This window comes from Hoplias malabaricus, chromosome 12 (assembly GCF_029633855.1).
Source record: "Hoplias malabaricus isolate fHopMal1 chromosome 12, fHopMal1.hap1, whole genome shotgun sequence".
Lineage (NCBI taxonomy): Eukaryota > Metazoa > Chordata > Actinopteri > Characiformes > Erythrinidae > Hoplias > Hoplias malabaricus.
In genome coordinates this window covers 13322710-13341919 of record NC_089811.1, presented here as the reverse complement: position 1 = coordinate 13341919, position 19210 = coordinate 13322710, and the positions used below count along the sequence as shown (strand labels likewise).

The 19210-nt window shown below is 36.5% G+C and overlaps 1 protein-coding gene across 1 annotated transcript in view; it reads left to right on the top strand.

Moving 5' to 3' along the window:
- Positions 1-3580: 3580 nt before the first annotated feature.
- LOC136710670 (aryl hydrocarbon receptor-like) overlaps positions 3581-19210 on the top strand; it is a 35746-nt gene continuing 20116 nt past the window's right edge. The window contains exons 1-2 of the mRNA XM_066686406.1: positions 3581-3971; positions 7243-7424. Coding sequence (XP_066542503.1) covers positions 3916-3971; positions 7243-7424 — 238 coding nt within the window. The 5' untranslated portion in view covers positions 3581-3915. The remainder of the gene's footprint in view (positions 3972-7242; positions 7425-19210) is intronic.

Here is a 19210-nt window from a genome sequence, read left to right as displayed (position 1 = left end):
GATGTTACCTATTTAAGCTGTATAAATATCCCATACATTGATACAAGGGCCGTAAATCTGAATTTTTTTTTTCCTTGTGACAAGCGATGCATGACGAGCCGTTAAAACTGAAAAAAATCCAGAAACGACGTTCAAATACAACCTCCCTCGAAAAGAGATTAAAAATACAAAAGAGGATCTTTTAACTCATAAGTCACGCCAGTATTTTTTATTCCGTGCCGTATTTCTGTAAACGAAATGCATATGTAATTAAACGACGCATACTCTAAAATGTTTTGACTATAAAACTATATATATATATAATAATTACATTTACTGATTATTCCTATTATGTGTCGTCAAATCCAGATACTCAGCCTCGTGACCGCGCAGAGCTCGAGCGCAGATTCGTACGAGAGTGCGCACAACAAGTGTGTGTGTGTGTGTGTGTGTGTGTGCGCGCGCGCACGCGCGTGTGTGTCTGGTGCAGATATATAATACGTAGCGGGGACCAAATTCTGCGGCCCTTTCATCTTTGAGGGGCTAAAAATCAAGTGCCATAAAGTAAATCTGTACGTTTTGTGGTGAAGATGGTGTTAGGGAAGGTTTAGAGTAACATTGATGAACAGAGTTAAGCTGGCACTGATAGTTAAGTTAGAGTTAGTTCTCTTGTTCTTACAAGGATAGCAAAACAGCACATTGTTAAAGTGACGACATGAATCTTCCTTTATTTGGAATGCAACATTTTTTTGGAACAGAAAGATTGCATTTTATTGATTCAAGTTAAGGTTAGAGGTGGTTTTAAATGTAGCATTAGCCTACATACATACTGTAACACATACATCAATGGGCGTCCCCAGAAAATTCAGTTCAGGTTTTGTCCTCTGATTGGACGAAAGAGGGAAAGCACAACAAAAAAATCTCTTGGATACCACAGAGTCCCAGCCCTGACGCAACAGCTGACGAAAACCCGACCGCCCGATAATCCCCGCCCCCGTGCTCCGATTTGCTGATATATTTAGTTAGGTTTAGAATTGTTAAAAAATACTTTTCATCTACTTTTCGATAAATAGAACCGAAATCTGTTTCTCCAATAAGAAAGGAACTGTAGCTCTATTGATCCAATGAGAGGGAGGATGTTTCTTTGTTGGTCCCATCAGATTGACGCTATACCGTTTTTGGTCCAATTAGAATATATCTGTGCTTGGTTGATCCAATCAGATTCAGGCTGTAGCTCCGTTGGTCCTATCAGAGGGAGGCTATAGCTCTGTTGGGGCAATCAGAGGCAGTCTGTCGTTCTGTTGGTCCAATCACAGGCGGTATGTATGTGGGTCAGCAGGGTTTGCCCTGTAAATAATAGAGCAGCAAAAGAGAACAGCGATTAGCGAACTGCACTGCTCTCTGATTAATTGTTTATGAAAGACTAAATAAAGCACCAAAAATACACTCATACTCAAGAGTTTCATTGCTTGCCATTTATATGTTTTAAAAATATAGACTTCAGTATTTATCTATCTATCTATCTATCTATCTATCTATCTATCTATCTATCTATCTATCATTTTAACATTTGTTCCCCACAAATAAATCTAACTGACATATTTAACCTACCTATTTTAATAAACCTCAGTTTTTAGGAGTTTTAAACTCTTTTAAAAATGAATTATTTTCCTGTTTCTCAGGGGTATAAATATGAGGGGAGACACAGGTCTTTACCTCATTTAACCTACATCTAAATGAAAACACTGTTTTATCTTCTATGATCTATTAGCAGGTCTGGTATCTGGAATGAGGTTCATAGTCTGTTCTGCCAGTATAGTGACATTGTGGCTTACAAATCAGGCAAAATGGGTGTCTGTAATTATAGTGGGCACTGTATCAAATCAAATCAAATTTATTTATATAGCGCTTTTCACAACTGATGTTGTCACAAAGCAGCTTCACAGAATTCCAGCACTGTACGTGCTAGTATTTGTCTTCAGATATTCTAAAGAGAATTTATTTATTTATTTATTTTTGTTTGTGAATAGAAAACACATATGCAATGCATTACAGTGTCTCTAAAGTCTTAGCTCATCTGTAGGGGGCGGTGTTGATTTGCCTGATACTGAAAGGCACATTTAATTTCTGGACCTTTTGGAGCTTCTATTTCATAAACATAGAAATCTTATTCCAGTCACAATACGGATTGAGCTCTGTGGGTCCATTCAGGAGTCTGTAGCTCTGCTGTTTCAGTCACAAAGGGTCTGGAGCAATGTTGGTCAACTTGTGAAGAAGTTATCACTCTGTTGTTTCCTGTAAGAATGAGGTTGTCTGTCCTTTCTGATAAAATCAGTCAGAGGCAGATGCTTGGTTTTTTTATCGATCAGAAGTAGACTGTATCTCTGCAGGTCCAATCAGTCTTGTTAGTTTTTTGGTCCCACTCACCAGGTGGCCGTGGTTGTATCAAACGTGTACAACACTTGTATCCTCCGAGTCTTTAAATCTAGGATTAATACAGCTAAAATATGGTACTGAACTTTTACACTTTTAATGAAACAAGGACACTGTGTTGATGTTAGACACCAGTATAATGGAGCAGGCACCAAATGTTCTACTTATAATTGCATTATTATATAATATGTATATAATAACAATTACAAACCTATAAATATAAATGTGATTTCAAACATTTGAATGTCTAAATTTACGTTATGATTTGTAAATCTATATATTATACAGCAGATTTTTATATAAACAGTCCAAAATGTTTATTAATTTGTTATAATAAATTATAAAATATAAATCATATATATAAATATCTGTAAAAGTCAATTATTTGTTGCTATTGGACTCAGCAGTAAGCCAATAAGTAAGCCTTTTAACATTTAAGCAGACATGGCAGCTAAATCTTTCCTGCTTTACTGAGGTATACAGACTCAAACTCCTTGAAACTACATCTAAATACATATGATTAACTTGTATCTTTATCCACTTAATAATCAGCTCTGCTATGGTTTGCATATAAGGCAAATATCAAGGACAGCAGAAATTAAGTTGAATTCAAGAATTTGGACACAACAGGGAAAATCAGAGAATCAAAGAATGTAAACAATAAAAGATTTGTATATATGGACATCAAAGAATAGTATTATCCAAAAATATAACATGAAAAATTAAATCAGCATTAATTCATATATTACTATTATTATTAATAAAACATTGATTTTTTTTTGTATAAACTTATTTTTAGTGTTTGTGTGTGTGTGTGTATATATATACACTAAAAAATGTGACTTATTTGTGGTTTGTTCCAATTACGACTTTGACCTGTAAAAATCACACACAGTACATTTAAAAATGCATGTGTTTTTCCTAATAAGGGTAAAATAAGTTCCGGGTCGTTCGCTTGTGAAAATACTTTGAAAACATCAAAGGATTGTAATCATGTTGTTTGTTGTAGAGAGTATATATAATGAAGGCTGTGAGGTTGTGAAAGGTCTGTCACACACAGTCCACCTTAAATGAAACTTGGCTGAGTTTCCTGAAACGCCCAGTGAGTGATACACCGAGTTTAGTTGCTACCTGCAGATATTTTCGCACACAGTCAGTCTACGCCGAATCTTTAATCAGTCACTACACAGTCTACTACGCTGCTTCAGTTCTCTGGCTGTATTTTGGTTGTTGCCATGTCCATTTCTGAGACTGAGCGCTAACCCCTGCTGTTTCTCGGTGTAATTTTTGTAAGGAGGAGGAGTAGGCGTCTCTCCAGGTTTCTTTAGTATGAGGAGTTCTCTTTTTTTCTCTCTGAACTTGGGCAGTGTTTCATTCTCTGGAGCTGGAAAGGAAAAGCCCCATGGTTGTCGCTTTTTCTGAGATTTATCCGGGTTTGGATACAAGCTTCTTCTCCATACCTTTTCCTCAGGAAAGCAGCTAAGGCTCCAAAACAACAACAACATGTTGGACAACGACAGATACGCCGGCAAAAAGCGGAAGAAGCCCGTTCCGAAACAGTATGTTTTTCTCTGTTTCTTAGTTTTTCTGGTTCAACGTGCATTAAGTTTTAAAACATAAAGCCCTAAATGATAAAAATAAGAATTGTTCTCACCTATGAATTTAGCTTAGTACTCAACTTTTACCACAACGTACTGAGTGAAATTCGTCGTGTTAAAAAGCAAACATTTTACTTGGAGAAATTTTATGAAAACTGGTAATAAACATTAGTTGTGTTGGTTCCTATGTTGCGCGCATTGTAAGTTATAATCTTTCACTCTTTCTGTAAGACTTTTCTACGTCTCTCTCTCTCTCTCTCTCTCTCTCTCTCTCTCTCTCTCTCTCACTCACTCACTGTCTTTCTCTCCGTTTTTAAACAGTTTATCTCTGTTCAGTTGTGAGTGAGTGAGTTGCCTCTCTCGCACGCGATGCTCTCCGGAGGGAGGGGGCGCTCAGGGCCGTAATCTGATATAAAGACGACGCCCCCCCAGTTTTTATCCCTTTTCCTCCTTTTTTGGTCCGCGTTTAATGTGGGCTAGCAGGGTTCTGCATCTCGTTTGACATATTTTAGGTCAGGCCCCTGGACCTTGTTGCAATAAAAAAAAATGTTTACCTCGGAACTGAGCGAGGAACTCTGAAGGAAACTCTGTGGGGATTTGTATGGAGTTTGTGACTTTGAAGTTCAACTAATTAGCTGCAATTGGACTTCTGTGAGGAAATATAGTTAAGAAAATTTGCTTGTGTAGAAGTTAAAGTTGGTCTTTTTTGTCTTTTCTGGCAGATAAATGTTTTAATAATCTTCTTAAGTCTCGTTTCTTTTGAAAAAGAATATAAAATTTGTGTTCATATGTGCTAAAAAGACAACAAAATACAAAAATGAAACCATATATACACTATCAAACATACAATTATGACCACCTCCTTGTTTCTACACGCACTGTCCATTCTCTCAGCTCCACTGACTACACAGTTACAATTAAAACTGTCCACCAGTTGCTCTGCATACTTTTTTGCTCTCTTTCACCCTGTTCTTTACTGGTCAGGACCACCGCAGAGTATGGCTTGGGGGGTCATTCCCAGTAGTGACACTGACATGGTCTTGATGCGTTTGTGTGTGTTTTGCTGGATTGACTGGATGTTAAAGCAAGTTAAAACAGGTTAAATACTTGATTTTATCTAAAGGAGAAATTTAGTGTAATGTGCTAGATAATAATTAATACAGCATTACATGAAATGGCTTTATTATTATTATTATTATTATTATTATTATTATCATTATTATTATTATTATTATCATTATTAATATTTGTAGCTTAAATAAAAACATTAATATATGGATGTATTTTGAATGATTGAGAGAATTTAATACATTTTAGATTCAATAAACTGAGTTCCCTTTTCACGTTAGCACTTTCTGACCGTGTGGCTAAATGTTTCATATTTTAGCAGAGGTGTGTTCTTCGATAGATTCTATTCCAGGATAATTTGCAGGGTAATTTGTCACAGTAAAGTCTGTTGAACATCATAACTTTGACATAAACATGAATGTTTAATGTACCCTGAGGAGTATACCAGTCCAGTCACAACTCATCTAAATCAGCATTAAGTGGCTTGCAAGCATTTGGCTCAATACGTTTCAGACAGTTTGTAGTTGAATTTGTACACCTTTTTGTTTTGAGTTTTCTAACGGTTGGACAGAAAACTGAAAGTTTTTTTTTTTTACTAGATGTTATCCCATTTTTAAAATCTCTACCATTATGCACCACAAAATATATTTCCTTAGCAGCTGAAGCAACGTCTGTTTTAATGCATTCATTGTAATATTGATATATGAAATTGAATGAAATCTGTTCACTGACATTTCTTGTTTTCTTCTGTAGAGTAGCAGTTCTATATGTCTTGAAACAATCAACAATATCTGCTAAAACTTTGAATCTGTTTCTCTAGCAAAATGGCATAAAAAAAGATTCAAATGTCTAGAAATAAGCTAAACCATTATTTTTTAATATAAATGAATACATGTCTTAACCGAGTGAAAAATGTTTTGCTGGAAAGAGTTTTACAGTATAATATTGATGGATTTCTGGGAGTGTAGCTTCTTTTTGGAGCAAAGAGGAAATGGGGTGGACCAGAGGGGGTTTAATGTTTCTTGTATTGTCATCATGACCACATAAGACTAGGGGCCCAATGTCACAAACAACAGATTTGCATTTGTTATCTTTATATATTTGTTATTTAAAATATAACTAATGACAGCCTACTTATTAAACTAATAAAGGTGTGATAAGCCGTGATGTCTGAATGATTTATGGTTTTTCATATCAATAATGGGTAGTTGTAAAAGCAAGCTTCTGCCTATTACATGGTAATAGTTATAATTGTTTACTGTGTGTGTCTTATTGTTAGATATAGTGACCATGATGAATGAGGTTTTATATTTGAATGTGTCATAATAACATTGCCCATATAGCACTGTGAGTAGTATTAAAATAGGAACACTTGTGAACCCTTAATGTCATTCAGTTAAAATTAGGTTTATGGTTGTTGTCTAGACTGGTCCAAAGAGGAAATGTTTTCATCTTGGGACGCTATGTATTATAACAGCTCACGTGATGTTTTGGAACATCTAAGTCTTCTACACAATAAAACAAAATAATCGAAAGCCTGGTGTCTGTTAGTACCAGAGCATTTTGTGTATTTTCCAACATACTGCCACAGCTAACATCCCGTGGTTTGTTCAGTATCTTTTCAACCTTGTCCAGCTTCACACTGTTCAACCAAAAGCCCACTGCTTTGAAGATAAAGAATTTGTAAACAAGCATGGCCACCATAGTTGCAGATGGTATAGGCGGCACAATTTTCCTGCCCTAATCTTTTGGAAATGTTTTAGAGCTACTTAAATTAGTCTAGTAAATGTAAGGAAACTACACCAGAAATGTATGTCATGCAGGGCCACATCTAACATATATAAACAACTTGCTAAATATTCCTTTTATATGATGGAAATATTTAAAACAAGTCGATTTAAGGTATGTTTTTGGTATTAAAAACAGTATCATGTGTCTAACTATAGTCTCAATTTGTCATTTATACAGTTATACACTGCAGCACATTTGTCTAGTCCATTTTCAGGTAAAGGATTACTATAGGAGATTGTCATTTTTAGCACATTGACTGCTTTGTCATTGTATATTCCTGCTATTGCAAAGATTATGCTCAGCAGGTTTTGTAGCCAGGCTGCACTTGCTTAAATCTGCTTTCTCTAAATGGACTTTCTTTTTCTCCTCTCAGAAAACCAGTTATTGATGCCACCAAGTCAAACCCATCAAAGAGGCACCGGGATCGCCTGAATGGGGAACTGGACCGGCTGACCAACATGCTGCCCTTTCCTGAGGATGTGCGCTCTCGTCTGGACAAACTTTCCGTTTTGCGCCTGAGTGTGGGCTATCTGAAAGTTAAGAGCTTCTTCAATGGTGAGTTTGAAAGCAGTTTATTTCATGTACAGGCAGGTTAAGGAGAAAGGGTAGGGTAGATTGGATTTCATGACAATAGCAAACTTTTAAATGCAAAACAGTGTCTGTAATTAGTTTTGTTAATCTTTAAAGGAAGTCGGATTTGTACCTTAAAATTACATCTTCAAAATCAATGTGGTGCTCCACTGACCTGTAATAGAGAGAAGAAAGACTACACACTTCAGAGGCTGCAGACAGCAGCAAATCATGGTGAGAGATTTCCTTGGACATTGATTTGGACTTCACGGAACAAACATAATTATGAAACAAGGGAAATATACAGATGCCTCTAAAAAAAAAACTTGCTCCGAGGAGCAGAAACACACAGGAAAAACGTGACTGCATCATATTTTTCTCTTTCCTAGTATCACATGAAAACTACACTCTCTACACAGTTATTAAACTAATACTACTGCATTACAAGAGGTGAGAATTTGTGATTCAGCCCTAGTGTTGTGGTAGTGTATTTGCAGAGCGACGCAGACGCTAACGCACAGGTATAAACACTCTCAACGGCATATTCCACTTTTTTTGAGTCAACGCAGAAGCATGAATTGGCTTTAAAAGTGAATTACACTTTACCCTTGTAGAAGGGCCCAAAAGCCAAAATAACAAACTTTTGTATTCTGCTGTATTAATACTGAATATAGCTGTTTTGACAGAGATCTGCTGACAGTGATAATTTGGTGAGAAGACATTACTTTGGAAATGTACACCGAAATATATACACTGTGTTGAGTCCTTTTGCTGTCACTGTGGTGGTACCCTTAAGGTTACATCTGTACATCTTTAGTATATTTAGATAGGGAGCATAAAAGTACCACATTCTATATTACTTGTAGATGTTTAAGTTGTGTTGATTTCATATACACATTATCATTTCTAGGAGTAATGTTTTTATTTTTACACAGCTTTCTGCAGAAAATTTAAATGTGTTAAGTGAACAAAACTGGATTTTAAAACCACAGTTGTGCCTCCACTGTACCTTTTTTCTGAGAGTGTAAAATGTGAGTTTGAAAATGTAATAATTTTATAACAAACATATCTTGTAGGGTAGACTGGGCAAGCTAACTTTTGGCTTGTATGTGTGAGACCACAGTTTGAAAGTTATAAAACATTAAAAGAATTTGACAAAAAGTGTGTACTGTAGTCTCATTGTCAGCCTTTGTGTAACAGTTTATCAGATTGGCTGGCCCAAATATGTTCAATATAGTTCCACATGTGGCGACAGAAAAGTACAAGTGGACACGTACATTTTCAGAGCAAGATAAAATCACTAGACTGAAAAGGTTGTTAGGTTCATGGCATCTGTCCTTTAAAAAAATTCTAAAGGTTTGTTTAAAGCTTACTCAACATTTTACAATAGATGTGAACCATAATGTGCCGCCTTGTATCACACATGTATTTTTGTTTTGATAATCACGGCTTAAAAAAACAACAACAACAACAACAAAAAATCTTAAACATATAGTCTGTGATTGGACATTTTTTTCCTGTCAATACAGAGCTAATCGAAAGCTAGTCATCCAACATGAATACTTCACCTCAATGCTTTTCTTGTAACATACAGTCTAAAGTCTTCTCAGAGTAGTAGTACCTTTACTTTGAGAAGAATACTTTTTATAACCTGTATATAGAGTATACACCATAGAGCCTATGGTTTCATTCTTCTAGCCATTGTCACTTACAAATCATTTTCTCTTCATTCTTTTCTAAACCTTAAATCTTAAATGCATTGCGCCAACATTAGTTGTCTAGGAGAAGATCAGCAGATGTTGTCACTTTGTCACAAGACTGACATGAGGGACCTCTGAAGCAGGTATATAGAAAATCTGGAGTCGCCTCCACAAAGAGCCTGTGTTTAGGAATGGCAGGCATGAAGAGAATTTGATCCAACAAAAAAAAAAATCATACATTGTCAAGAAGTAAACTGGTATCTTCTCTTAATGTCAGAGATCAAACCGAGCTGTATCTTTTGTAGAAGCGAAGGCCACTATTTGATTGTTTAATCCAGAATGGTGGTATTGATCTTGGTGTTCCCAGTTTCACAGAACCACAGTGAGTTTTCTGAAACATAGAGATAAAATGCCATTGTACTATATATAGCAACATTTGTTCAACATCTGTCATGTAACTGGCACCATGTGTACTGTGCTAAAAATAGAGTGCAAGTCCCTAAAAGTTCTTCACATTCTTCACATCCTACATTATATATTATATAATTAATAGAGGGTTTGTCCCTGTTTACCTGCAGTAACTGCTTTTACTCTTGTAAGAAGCCTCTGGACTAGAGGTTGTAACATTGCTATGGGAATTTGATGACGTTGATTCACAGGAGCATTACTATTATTAGGTGAGGAACTGATGGCACTCAAAGTCAATATCAATGTAAACTATTGTTATTAAAACTTTCCAATAAGGAGTGCACACTGAATGAAATTGCATCCCCATTTCATCCTAAACTGTTGAATGGTGCTCCATCAATTCTGGGACTGTTACACTCCTCTAGCCTCTACTCTGGCAGGCTTCACATGCCATTAGCCCATGCATGGCCTTGGGCATGAGAACCTTTGGAACATATGAAACTGTGTCAGAGAGTATACAACATACTGTGTTTACAAAGTTATATAATCTAGGTCTACAATGGATGCACTATAAAGAAGTTGAGTTTATCAAATGCAATGGGTGTCTAGATCATTTTTAAATGTATGTTGTATATTTAATAATGACTAAATAAGAACATCCAGTGTAGTTTCGAAAATTGTGTTTGTATTAGAGGAATGCAGGAATACTGCAAGATTACAATGTCTTGGGCCTGAGTAAATTTATGTAGTTAGACTGCACAGAGGAGAAAAACGAGACTCCTTGAAATGACAATGTCTGTGAAACTAGAAATGACTGTTCAGGAACGTCTTTTATCTTGCTTTAAAGCGATTAGTCATACAAGATGAGTCAGCTGTTTCACTTCTTTCAGCCACGAGGCACTCATAAAAGAAAGGATAATCTCACTGTAACTTGCCTAGCTGTAAGTCATGACCTCATATTTGTGGGCCTTTTGGGCCTTGTCTAGCAATCTAATTTTGCTTAGCATTCCGGTATCTGAGTGAAAGATAAAGGGAAGCTTGTGCAAGAACTTGTTTTCCCTGGAGCTTAGTTAGAGCAGCCCAGTTTATACATTGAGGCTATTCCATTGTATTAGTTACAAAATATTCTACAGTTAACCAAATAATGTGTAATTGTAAATTGTAAACAGTAAAAAAACAGATTCCATATTGTTCTAAAATTGCCCCATAACAGAACAATAACAAACCTTGGATCAAAATGACCAAGTATGTCAGGGATGGAATCAATAAACCAGAAACCCTTTAAAAAGGCATTATTGAAACAGCATTAATATATACACTGTGTCACTGCTCGCTAAAAGTTTGAAAAATATGTCATTGTCAAGAGCCTGAGAAATCCAGTGAGAAAAGGAAATATTCATTCATTATCTGTAACCGCTTATCCAATTCAGGGTCGCAGTGGGTCCAGAGCCTACCTGGAATCATTGTGCGCAAGGCGCGAATACACACTGGAGGGGGTGCCAGTCCTTCACAGGGCAACACAGACACACACACATTCACTCACACCTACGGACACTTTTTGAGTCGCCAATCCACCTGCAACGTGTGTTTTTGGACTGTGGGAGGAAACCAGAGCACCCGGAGGAAACCCACGCGGACACGGAGAGAACACACCAACTCCTCACAGACAGTCACCCGGAGCGGGAATCGAACCCACAACCACCAGGCCCCTGGAGCTGTGTGACTGCGACACTACCTGCTGCACCATCGTGCCGCCCTGAAAAGGAAATAGATATATAAATTTTTTGAGTTGAAGATTTTTTCTTTTTTTTTTCCTTCCCCACTCCTCTCCTTCCTTTCTGAATAGAGGAAGCCCAGACACTTCAACATCACTGCATTATTGCAAATATAACTAATGTCTAAGTCTAATCTCTCTGAAAACATAAAACGGGTCTCCTGAAAAGAATTGAAAGCAGGACATAATAAATACTTAACATTTTACACATCTCTCCATTAGACTTGAGTTATTTTGGCAGTCTTAATTGTATCCATCTTTAACAAATGGCTGGAGATTTGTAAGAAAATTCCATTGGCTGTTTTCACCAAAAAAAAAACATGAATGCAAATGATTTATGTAAGAGCTAGACAGTTTTTTTCAATGGCTGGGTGTTGGCACCTGAGACAGTGACATTCCTTGGATGTCGGCTCCTCCCTATGTTCCTGTCAGCCAGAACACCCTCTCACCCAATTCTCAGTCGTTTAAACACAAAATAATGCACAATTCAGCAAACTAACCTACAATGAGTAGTCCTTCATATTAAAAACATCTGCTGGAATGTACCTCATCAGACAAGCTGTGGGCATCAAAGCATCAGAGAAAAAGCCAGAGGCTACTGAGGAGAGTATGTTAGCCTTGTGCTAGAAATCTATGGCGACCTCCTCTGAGTAACAGCACAGTGCTTTGTAATCACAGAGTGGGCAAAAAAAGTTTTTTTATAATTAATAGGGATGCGTTTGAAAATGTAGCAGTTCAACTGCATTCAATTATTATTACACCACTGCCATTATCTCAGGTTATAACGTGAACCTTGAGTGTATTATTGTGATTATACCACAGTTCTGGTATCACCTTTTATTATTAGATTTTGAGATAAAGTAGACAGAATGAACCGTTTTTATATTTATCAGCATTACACTATATAAAATAGCTACTTTTCTGTCAGGCAGCCCCCTGCTGTCTTGAATGTGCTGGAGTCGTTGCTAGGTTACGTGTTTATGTGGTGGAGTAATACTTGAAGAGGTTCAGTCAGAGTGGTCGGTGGTTGTAAAATGATGTGTAACATTCTGCAGTAAGCTACTAATCCCTAGAGAATTGTTTTCTTGCATTTACTGTCTGTATTATAGTAATAGTATATGAATTGTCTGGAGTGGTGGAGCTCCATCCAATTCCACTGAGATTACTTTTTTAAATATTTTAGTCATCCAACATTAGACCTTAGTAATTCTCCAGTGGCTTAATACCATTAAATGCTCACTGAAATGTCCTAATGTCTAGTGCAAAAATTTCCCATTGTAGTAGAAGTTAAAAAAATTGGGACAAGGTGTTAATTAATGCCTTTTTAAAGTTCTTGACCGTAATTAGCAGTTCACTTTTAAAGTACAGATGATAACAGTGGCTTCAGTGAGTGACTTTATGGTTAGGTATGCTGTGTGGTACATGCAAGTCGGGTTTCAGAGGAAACACGATAGCTTTACTCACTCAATATCCTCAGGTCCATGCAGATCCCAGTGATTCCCAGAAAGACTATTTCTGCAGTGATCTAGAAATATGATAAAAACCATAATCAGTTCAATTCTTTGTGTTACACAGATTTCACTCCTAAACCAGAGTAACGCTGTGTCTCATGTCTTATTGCTGTAGTACATCAGGTCGATAAAATGAAGAAAAAAATATAATCCCGTTGTATATAAATCACTACATATATTTTAATAAGAAAATTAGAATATATGCTGTTGTATATGAAGTATAAAATAAGAAATCGCTTACACAGACTTAACCGAATTTAGTACCTCGGTGAAACAAAAGTGAGCTCATATATGATGTCTCTTCCAACTGTTAGACGTTTTCACTAAAATATATACGGCTGATATGTAAGGATGTAACAACTGTTTGCAGACATCAGAGTTTTCTCAATATTGGCCTGATACGAGAATGTTTGATGGCTTGCCATGTGAAGGCATTTCTTGGCAAACTGAAAAAACTGATCGTAAAAGATGAAAAGAAGAACATCAAAACATTAGTAATCTACAAAGCATAAGCCAAAGCACATTAGCTGGTCATCAAAATGTACTGGAAGAGGCATACAACGACTAATCTATGGCATATTGGCCATACTTGAAAGATGAGAAAGCACACTGTCTACACAACTGCACAACTGTTGAAAGAAACAATGGTCCGTTGCGTTCAACTTGGCACCGGACTCATCATTAGGCCATCTCTGTGAGTGTCCACCTCTTGTGTGTACCATGCGCTGTTCATATTTGGTGTGATTGTACTTCAGGCCTTGAAACAGACTGGTGCTCTTAATTTTGGTTGCTGAAACCAAAGTGATTACATTTGACTTCTTTATGTTCAGTGTCATCTTCACTAAAGTGAAGACACATCCAAACGACAGAGACACAATTTTTCTTTGGTACAAGCTGCTTGAGTTGCTCAGTTGACTTTGGTTATTCTCCTCCATGTTGCTTCCATGTAACAGATTTGATGGGGCAGAATCATGTGACTACAATGTGGAGTGTGGTTTTAAAGGGACAGTATGTGAACATGAAAAAGGGGACATATTAACAGAATAAACAAACAAACAAAAAAAAGATAAACCGAATAAAGAAACATCCATATAATAGATATAGGCAGGTTTATGTTGATTAGCAGTGCTAAATGTTGATGAATTTAGTTTAATTTTTACTTCATTGCCCAGCCCTAGTGTCAACCATGAAACATTTATGAAGAAATCTATTAATCTATTTGGTGCATAATCTCAGCAGGCTCAAGTCTTTAAAGATAAAATATTCTGATTATTCTACAGTTTCATGCGTATAGCTGTCAAATGGAATGATTTCTTCTTTACTCCCATTTCCCCAAGTATACCATGTAATTATAAGGTGCCATCCAAATTTCTGACATATTCACCCACTCACAAAGTGATAGGATTGTGTTGTGTAGATTCAGGCTTTTAAATGAACAATGCTTAAAGCGGCTAACATTCTGTAAATCCGGTATCACATTGCCCTATTGTGTTTTTAGGTATCTGCCATTCACTGCGTTCAGGCACATTGTCCTCTTTTTCCTCTAACTGAATTCAGATGTGTAGGATTTCCAAGGTGTTTTTGAAAACTGACAATGTAATGGGGCCTGGGCAGGATCCATTTAGAACCATACTTGGAAAGCACTCAAAGACTTCTTAATGCAACTTTTCATTTCATTTGGTTTCACAATGACACAATAACATTCCAAAACAAATATTTCCATGCTCAGTGATCAAGGAAATGCTTAGCACGCAATGTGGATCTGGGGGATTGGCTCTCTCATTGGGGTCTTTGAGGACAAGAACTTTTGCACTTTGCCATTGAGCTTGAGTAGGGACAGATGTTTGAACTTTTGATTCTTCCTGAATGTTTTTGCTCTTTTCCTAACCTAAATCTGGATGGTCTTCCAGGGGCTTTGCTTTGGAACAGCAGAGGATTTTGGGAACCAGCCCAAACGAAACAAGCAACCCTTTTTATATCTCATACCAGGGTTGGGCTTCTTTATTGGGCAACATTCATCTTCTTAATGATGCTCTAGTTTGGTCTTGTGTTATAAACCTGGGTACATTTTCACCCATCCACACATGCCCATGATTTTTGCCTCACAAATGTAACACTCGCTAATACACTATGTTAAAATGATAGAGAGCTTCAGTGTTGAGCCAAAGCTGGCATAACCCCTTTAAATTTTAGTAAATATAATTTAACAAACCTGTGACAGACCCTAGTGTAAATTACAGACTTATCAGATCCTGTCGTCCAAATTTAGACAGATATTGAGCTATTCCATCATTGTTTTAGAATATTCCAATGCCAGCACACAGGCTCCTTTCTCGTGCCTTTGATTAAAATCTTGCAGAATGATAAGAATCGGAAAAGCAGAATCCTCAGCGGAGAGACGTGCCTAGAATGAATCTAGATAACAAGGCAGAATCAGGGCATGTTTGGATTTAGGCTGGCTGCAGGTAAATTATGTTTTTATTTTGTTATTTCTAACTGCCATAGAGAAAGTCTGAATGTGTCACCCGACTCAGTGTCAGACTTATTTATGTTGGATGCTCTGCCATTGAATGTTACTTGGGTTTAGACAAAACAATAGTTTAATATCCTGATGTGTAGTAAAATTAACTGGTGGAATGGTGTTTGTTTGTTGTTTCTGTTTGTGTGATTTAATAAGTCTGCATGAAGGGATTTAGTAGTTAACAAGGCTTGATAATGATTTAGGTTTTCCCTCATAGTGAGGATTATCTCTGAACACATGATGTCAGATTCACAAATATTGCACAAAGGAATGACAACAGACATTTACGCAATTGTGTAAATCTTGCACTTGCTTTGGAATTTAATTTGCTTCATGTATGACTTGGACCCTCTTGCAAAATATAAATTTTTCCATTCATTACCCACTCCAAAAGCTCCTTGTGTATTGGACTCTGGGCAAGATAGCACTGAGTATGTACTAGTGGTTACAAACAGTGAGCTAAAGAAGTTAAGAAGCGATCTTTAAAGATTACTGTAGATGCCATTATAAAATGCCTTGGATTGGATTTGCTTAACCTCCACGTCTTGGCATCTAGAGCAAGATTATGGAATAACTCAACAACTGTTGGCTTCAGATGGCACTTAGCTATAGGAATCACAAAAATGTTCATTTACAAATTGTCCTGTTTGTGAATTACCATCAGCAGCAATGGATTTTGGAGGTACAGGAACAAGCCCAGGTACAGGCCATCTTTCATTGCTACTTCTGGCTCTGCACTATGGAAACAGCACTATGTAAACTTTGGAGGAGGGTAGTAAACCCTTGGTTTTAGTACAGTGCTATAGAAATTAAATTAATTTTTCAACTTTATGGGGGGCTTGAGGAGCAAAAATACCAAATCTTACCTAGTATTCCTTCAAAGGCAACGTACTACTGTTCTCAAAGTAAAAAATCATTCCCCCCAAAGGGTGTCTGTGTGAAATGGCTCAGACTTTAATGCATTGCTGGCTCTTAAAGTGGAACTGGCACCAAATTCGGAGACTGCTAACTATGAACATAAAAGTAAATATGTACTGAAAGTGCTACAAAACTAAACGGCTTGAGTTACAAATTAGTTCTGTAGTAATCTAAACAGTGAGTAAAACATACGTACATCCTACATCCTACCGTCCATTTTTTACTCATATATTCCATTCCAAATATGAGGGGGAGGTTGTTTTGCTGTGAGCATAGTAGTTGCCCAGAATCATTGACATTGTCTTTGAGTTATGCACCTGAAACAGCAAAAATAAGTAAATATTACCCACCTATGGAGCAGGATCTGAGCACCATCCTCATCTTTTATTTACGCTTTTCAACTTTCAACAGAAAACATCATCAAAAACATCTGGCTTTTCTCTGAAATGTATTAAAAGTGTATTGGATTGTGAATATTTCCTTTAAGTGGTTTTCATAATATAATTAGAATGTACCCAAATGTAGTCTGTTAACTTATACATCCCTGGCACACGTATTTTTGTTTATTTAGCTGAATACTAAATATACAAAAAATTATTAAATATATTTCTTACTGTGCAGCATACTTTTACGTTATTTCTTAGATAACAGTACATACTATGCAGGTAATCTACAAATATTTACAATGCTAATTGGTGGGATATATTAACTTCCTTAGCTTTGTAGTGCAATTGCAAATTTATGACATGTTTAGTATCTTTAGTTTTGCACTGGAACTACCAGGCTAACATAGATTACAAGTACTAATTTGTGTCCTTACAAACTATTATACCCATCATATATTAGTGCTAGCACAAGAAGGCAACTTTAGTCACTACTATAAACATGTCTTTGCTGATCAGCTACATTTAGAGTAAAATGAGACTTGTTCAAATTCAATGATCTTGTGACTTGCTTCAGAAGGCCTTTTACTGGTAATCGAATGAGGCATATGAATGGATCTACTGAGAGTTTCTGGGAATTTTGTGCAAAAGGTTAGAATGGGTGCACTTCCTTTCTCATTGTCCAGCAGCAAAAGCTTTGAGCACTTGATGTAGTCTAGTCTCAAATCATCTACAGGAGAAGTGCTCAGGATTTCCTTTGATGATGCAAAGAGTAGGATATCCATATTTAAACAGTGTTAACAGATCATTATAAATGAGTTTCCTATGATTCAATGAGAGTTTCTGTATTTAGCTTTTGGTTTATTTTGTGTGTACAAATGCCTGTAATGGGGATATATAAAAATATCATATTATGTTAGTTATAAATGATGCTCATTTGAATGGTGTCAATGCAGTACCAATGTACATTTAAGCTATATGTCCAAAAGTTGTAAACACCCTGATAAATAAGTTAATTCTGCTTCTTTGAGTTGCATTCATTTTGGACCACCTATTGTCAGAACCTGACTTCCCTCATGTTCTAATGGCTGAGAGCTGTCAAATCCTCACAGCAGTGTTCCCACATCTAACGTAAAGCCTGTTACTGCTATTACATATTACATTACTGTAGTTACATTTCCTATTAATACCCTTAGAAAAAGCTGGGTGAGTAGCGGTCCACAAGAAATTTTGCAAAATGGATTTTAAACATTAACATCAGTTGTGCGCTAAAATAAATTGTACGATGTTTGACAATCACAGTATTTATAGTTCCATAAATATTAGCACACTTGCTCAAGAGCAAACAGTGCCTATGTTGTTAATTTACACAGATTCGCTCTGTGTGTGTGTGTGTGTGTGTATGAATGTCTGTATGTGTGTATACCCAGCTATAGATTGGTACTCTATCCTGGGTGAACCACCTAGGATGTAATTCCCCAGGTGCACGGTCATTCCGGTGTGTGTTGACAGAACAGTGATCCACAACATATGTTTAGAAAAAAAACAACAAAACACAGAATCAATGATTTGACGTGACCAACCCAGAAATAGGATCTCAGAAGATTCTCTCTTGAGGACTTGTTTCAGATTCCTTACTCTCATGTTCTCTATTTTTCTCTAATCTCATTAAACTTTATTAAAGAAGACAGTGTTATAGGAGAAGGCTCGCTGCTGTTATGTTGGCAAATGGAGGTTGCACAAAGGGATAAAAGCATGGATGCCAATTATTATAATGTGCGGTTTTGTTAGAAGAAAATTACAAGGGTTTTTGTTTCCTTAGGCTATATTTATTTCAATTAAAGATTGTTTCATGCATATTTTCATCATGAGGTTGTGCAATTTACTACAGTGATTTATACTTATTTAATTTTCCTCTATGATAAATGAACTGTATTTTTTTTGCCCTCATTATACTCTATCTATGCACTGTTCATATTTGGTGATGTGATTGTCTGCGTAGTCTTATCTAAAGTCAAACACGTCGACATTATTCTTTGGTACAAACCGCTCTTGTTGCTCATTTGGCCTTGGTTTTTAGGTTTACCTCTATGTTGCTTCCATGTAGCAGATTGGATGAGGCAGAATCATGTGACTACAATGTGTGGTAGTATGGTTTTAAGGGGACGGTACATGAACACACATTGTGTGATCTATTAACAGAAAAAAAAGGACAAACAGAATTAAAGGAGGATCAGTATCATTCATATTGGCAAGATTACATTGATTACAAGCTCTGAATGTCTACTTTATTAATTGCCCACCACTAAGCTGTGTTGTGATTAAATTTATACACTAACTTATTTTAAAATACAGTTATTTTGGACACAGTTAATTTGTAAAAACCAGCTTCTAGATTTTTCATAAAAAAGCCTTGAAAACTGGGATGATATGGAGCATCAAATGCCCGGTGCCAAGTGTCAGCTAGTAGCCTATAAAGCCTGCTGCGCTACGCTGCTATAGAACTGGACAAAATCAGACTATGTAGTTGTTGGTTAAAATTAATATTACTCCTTT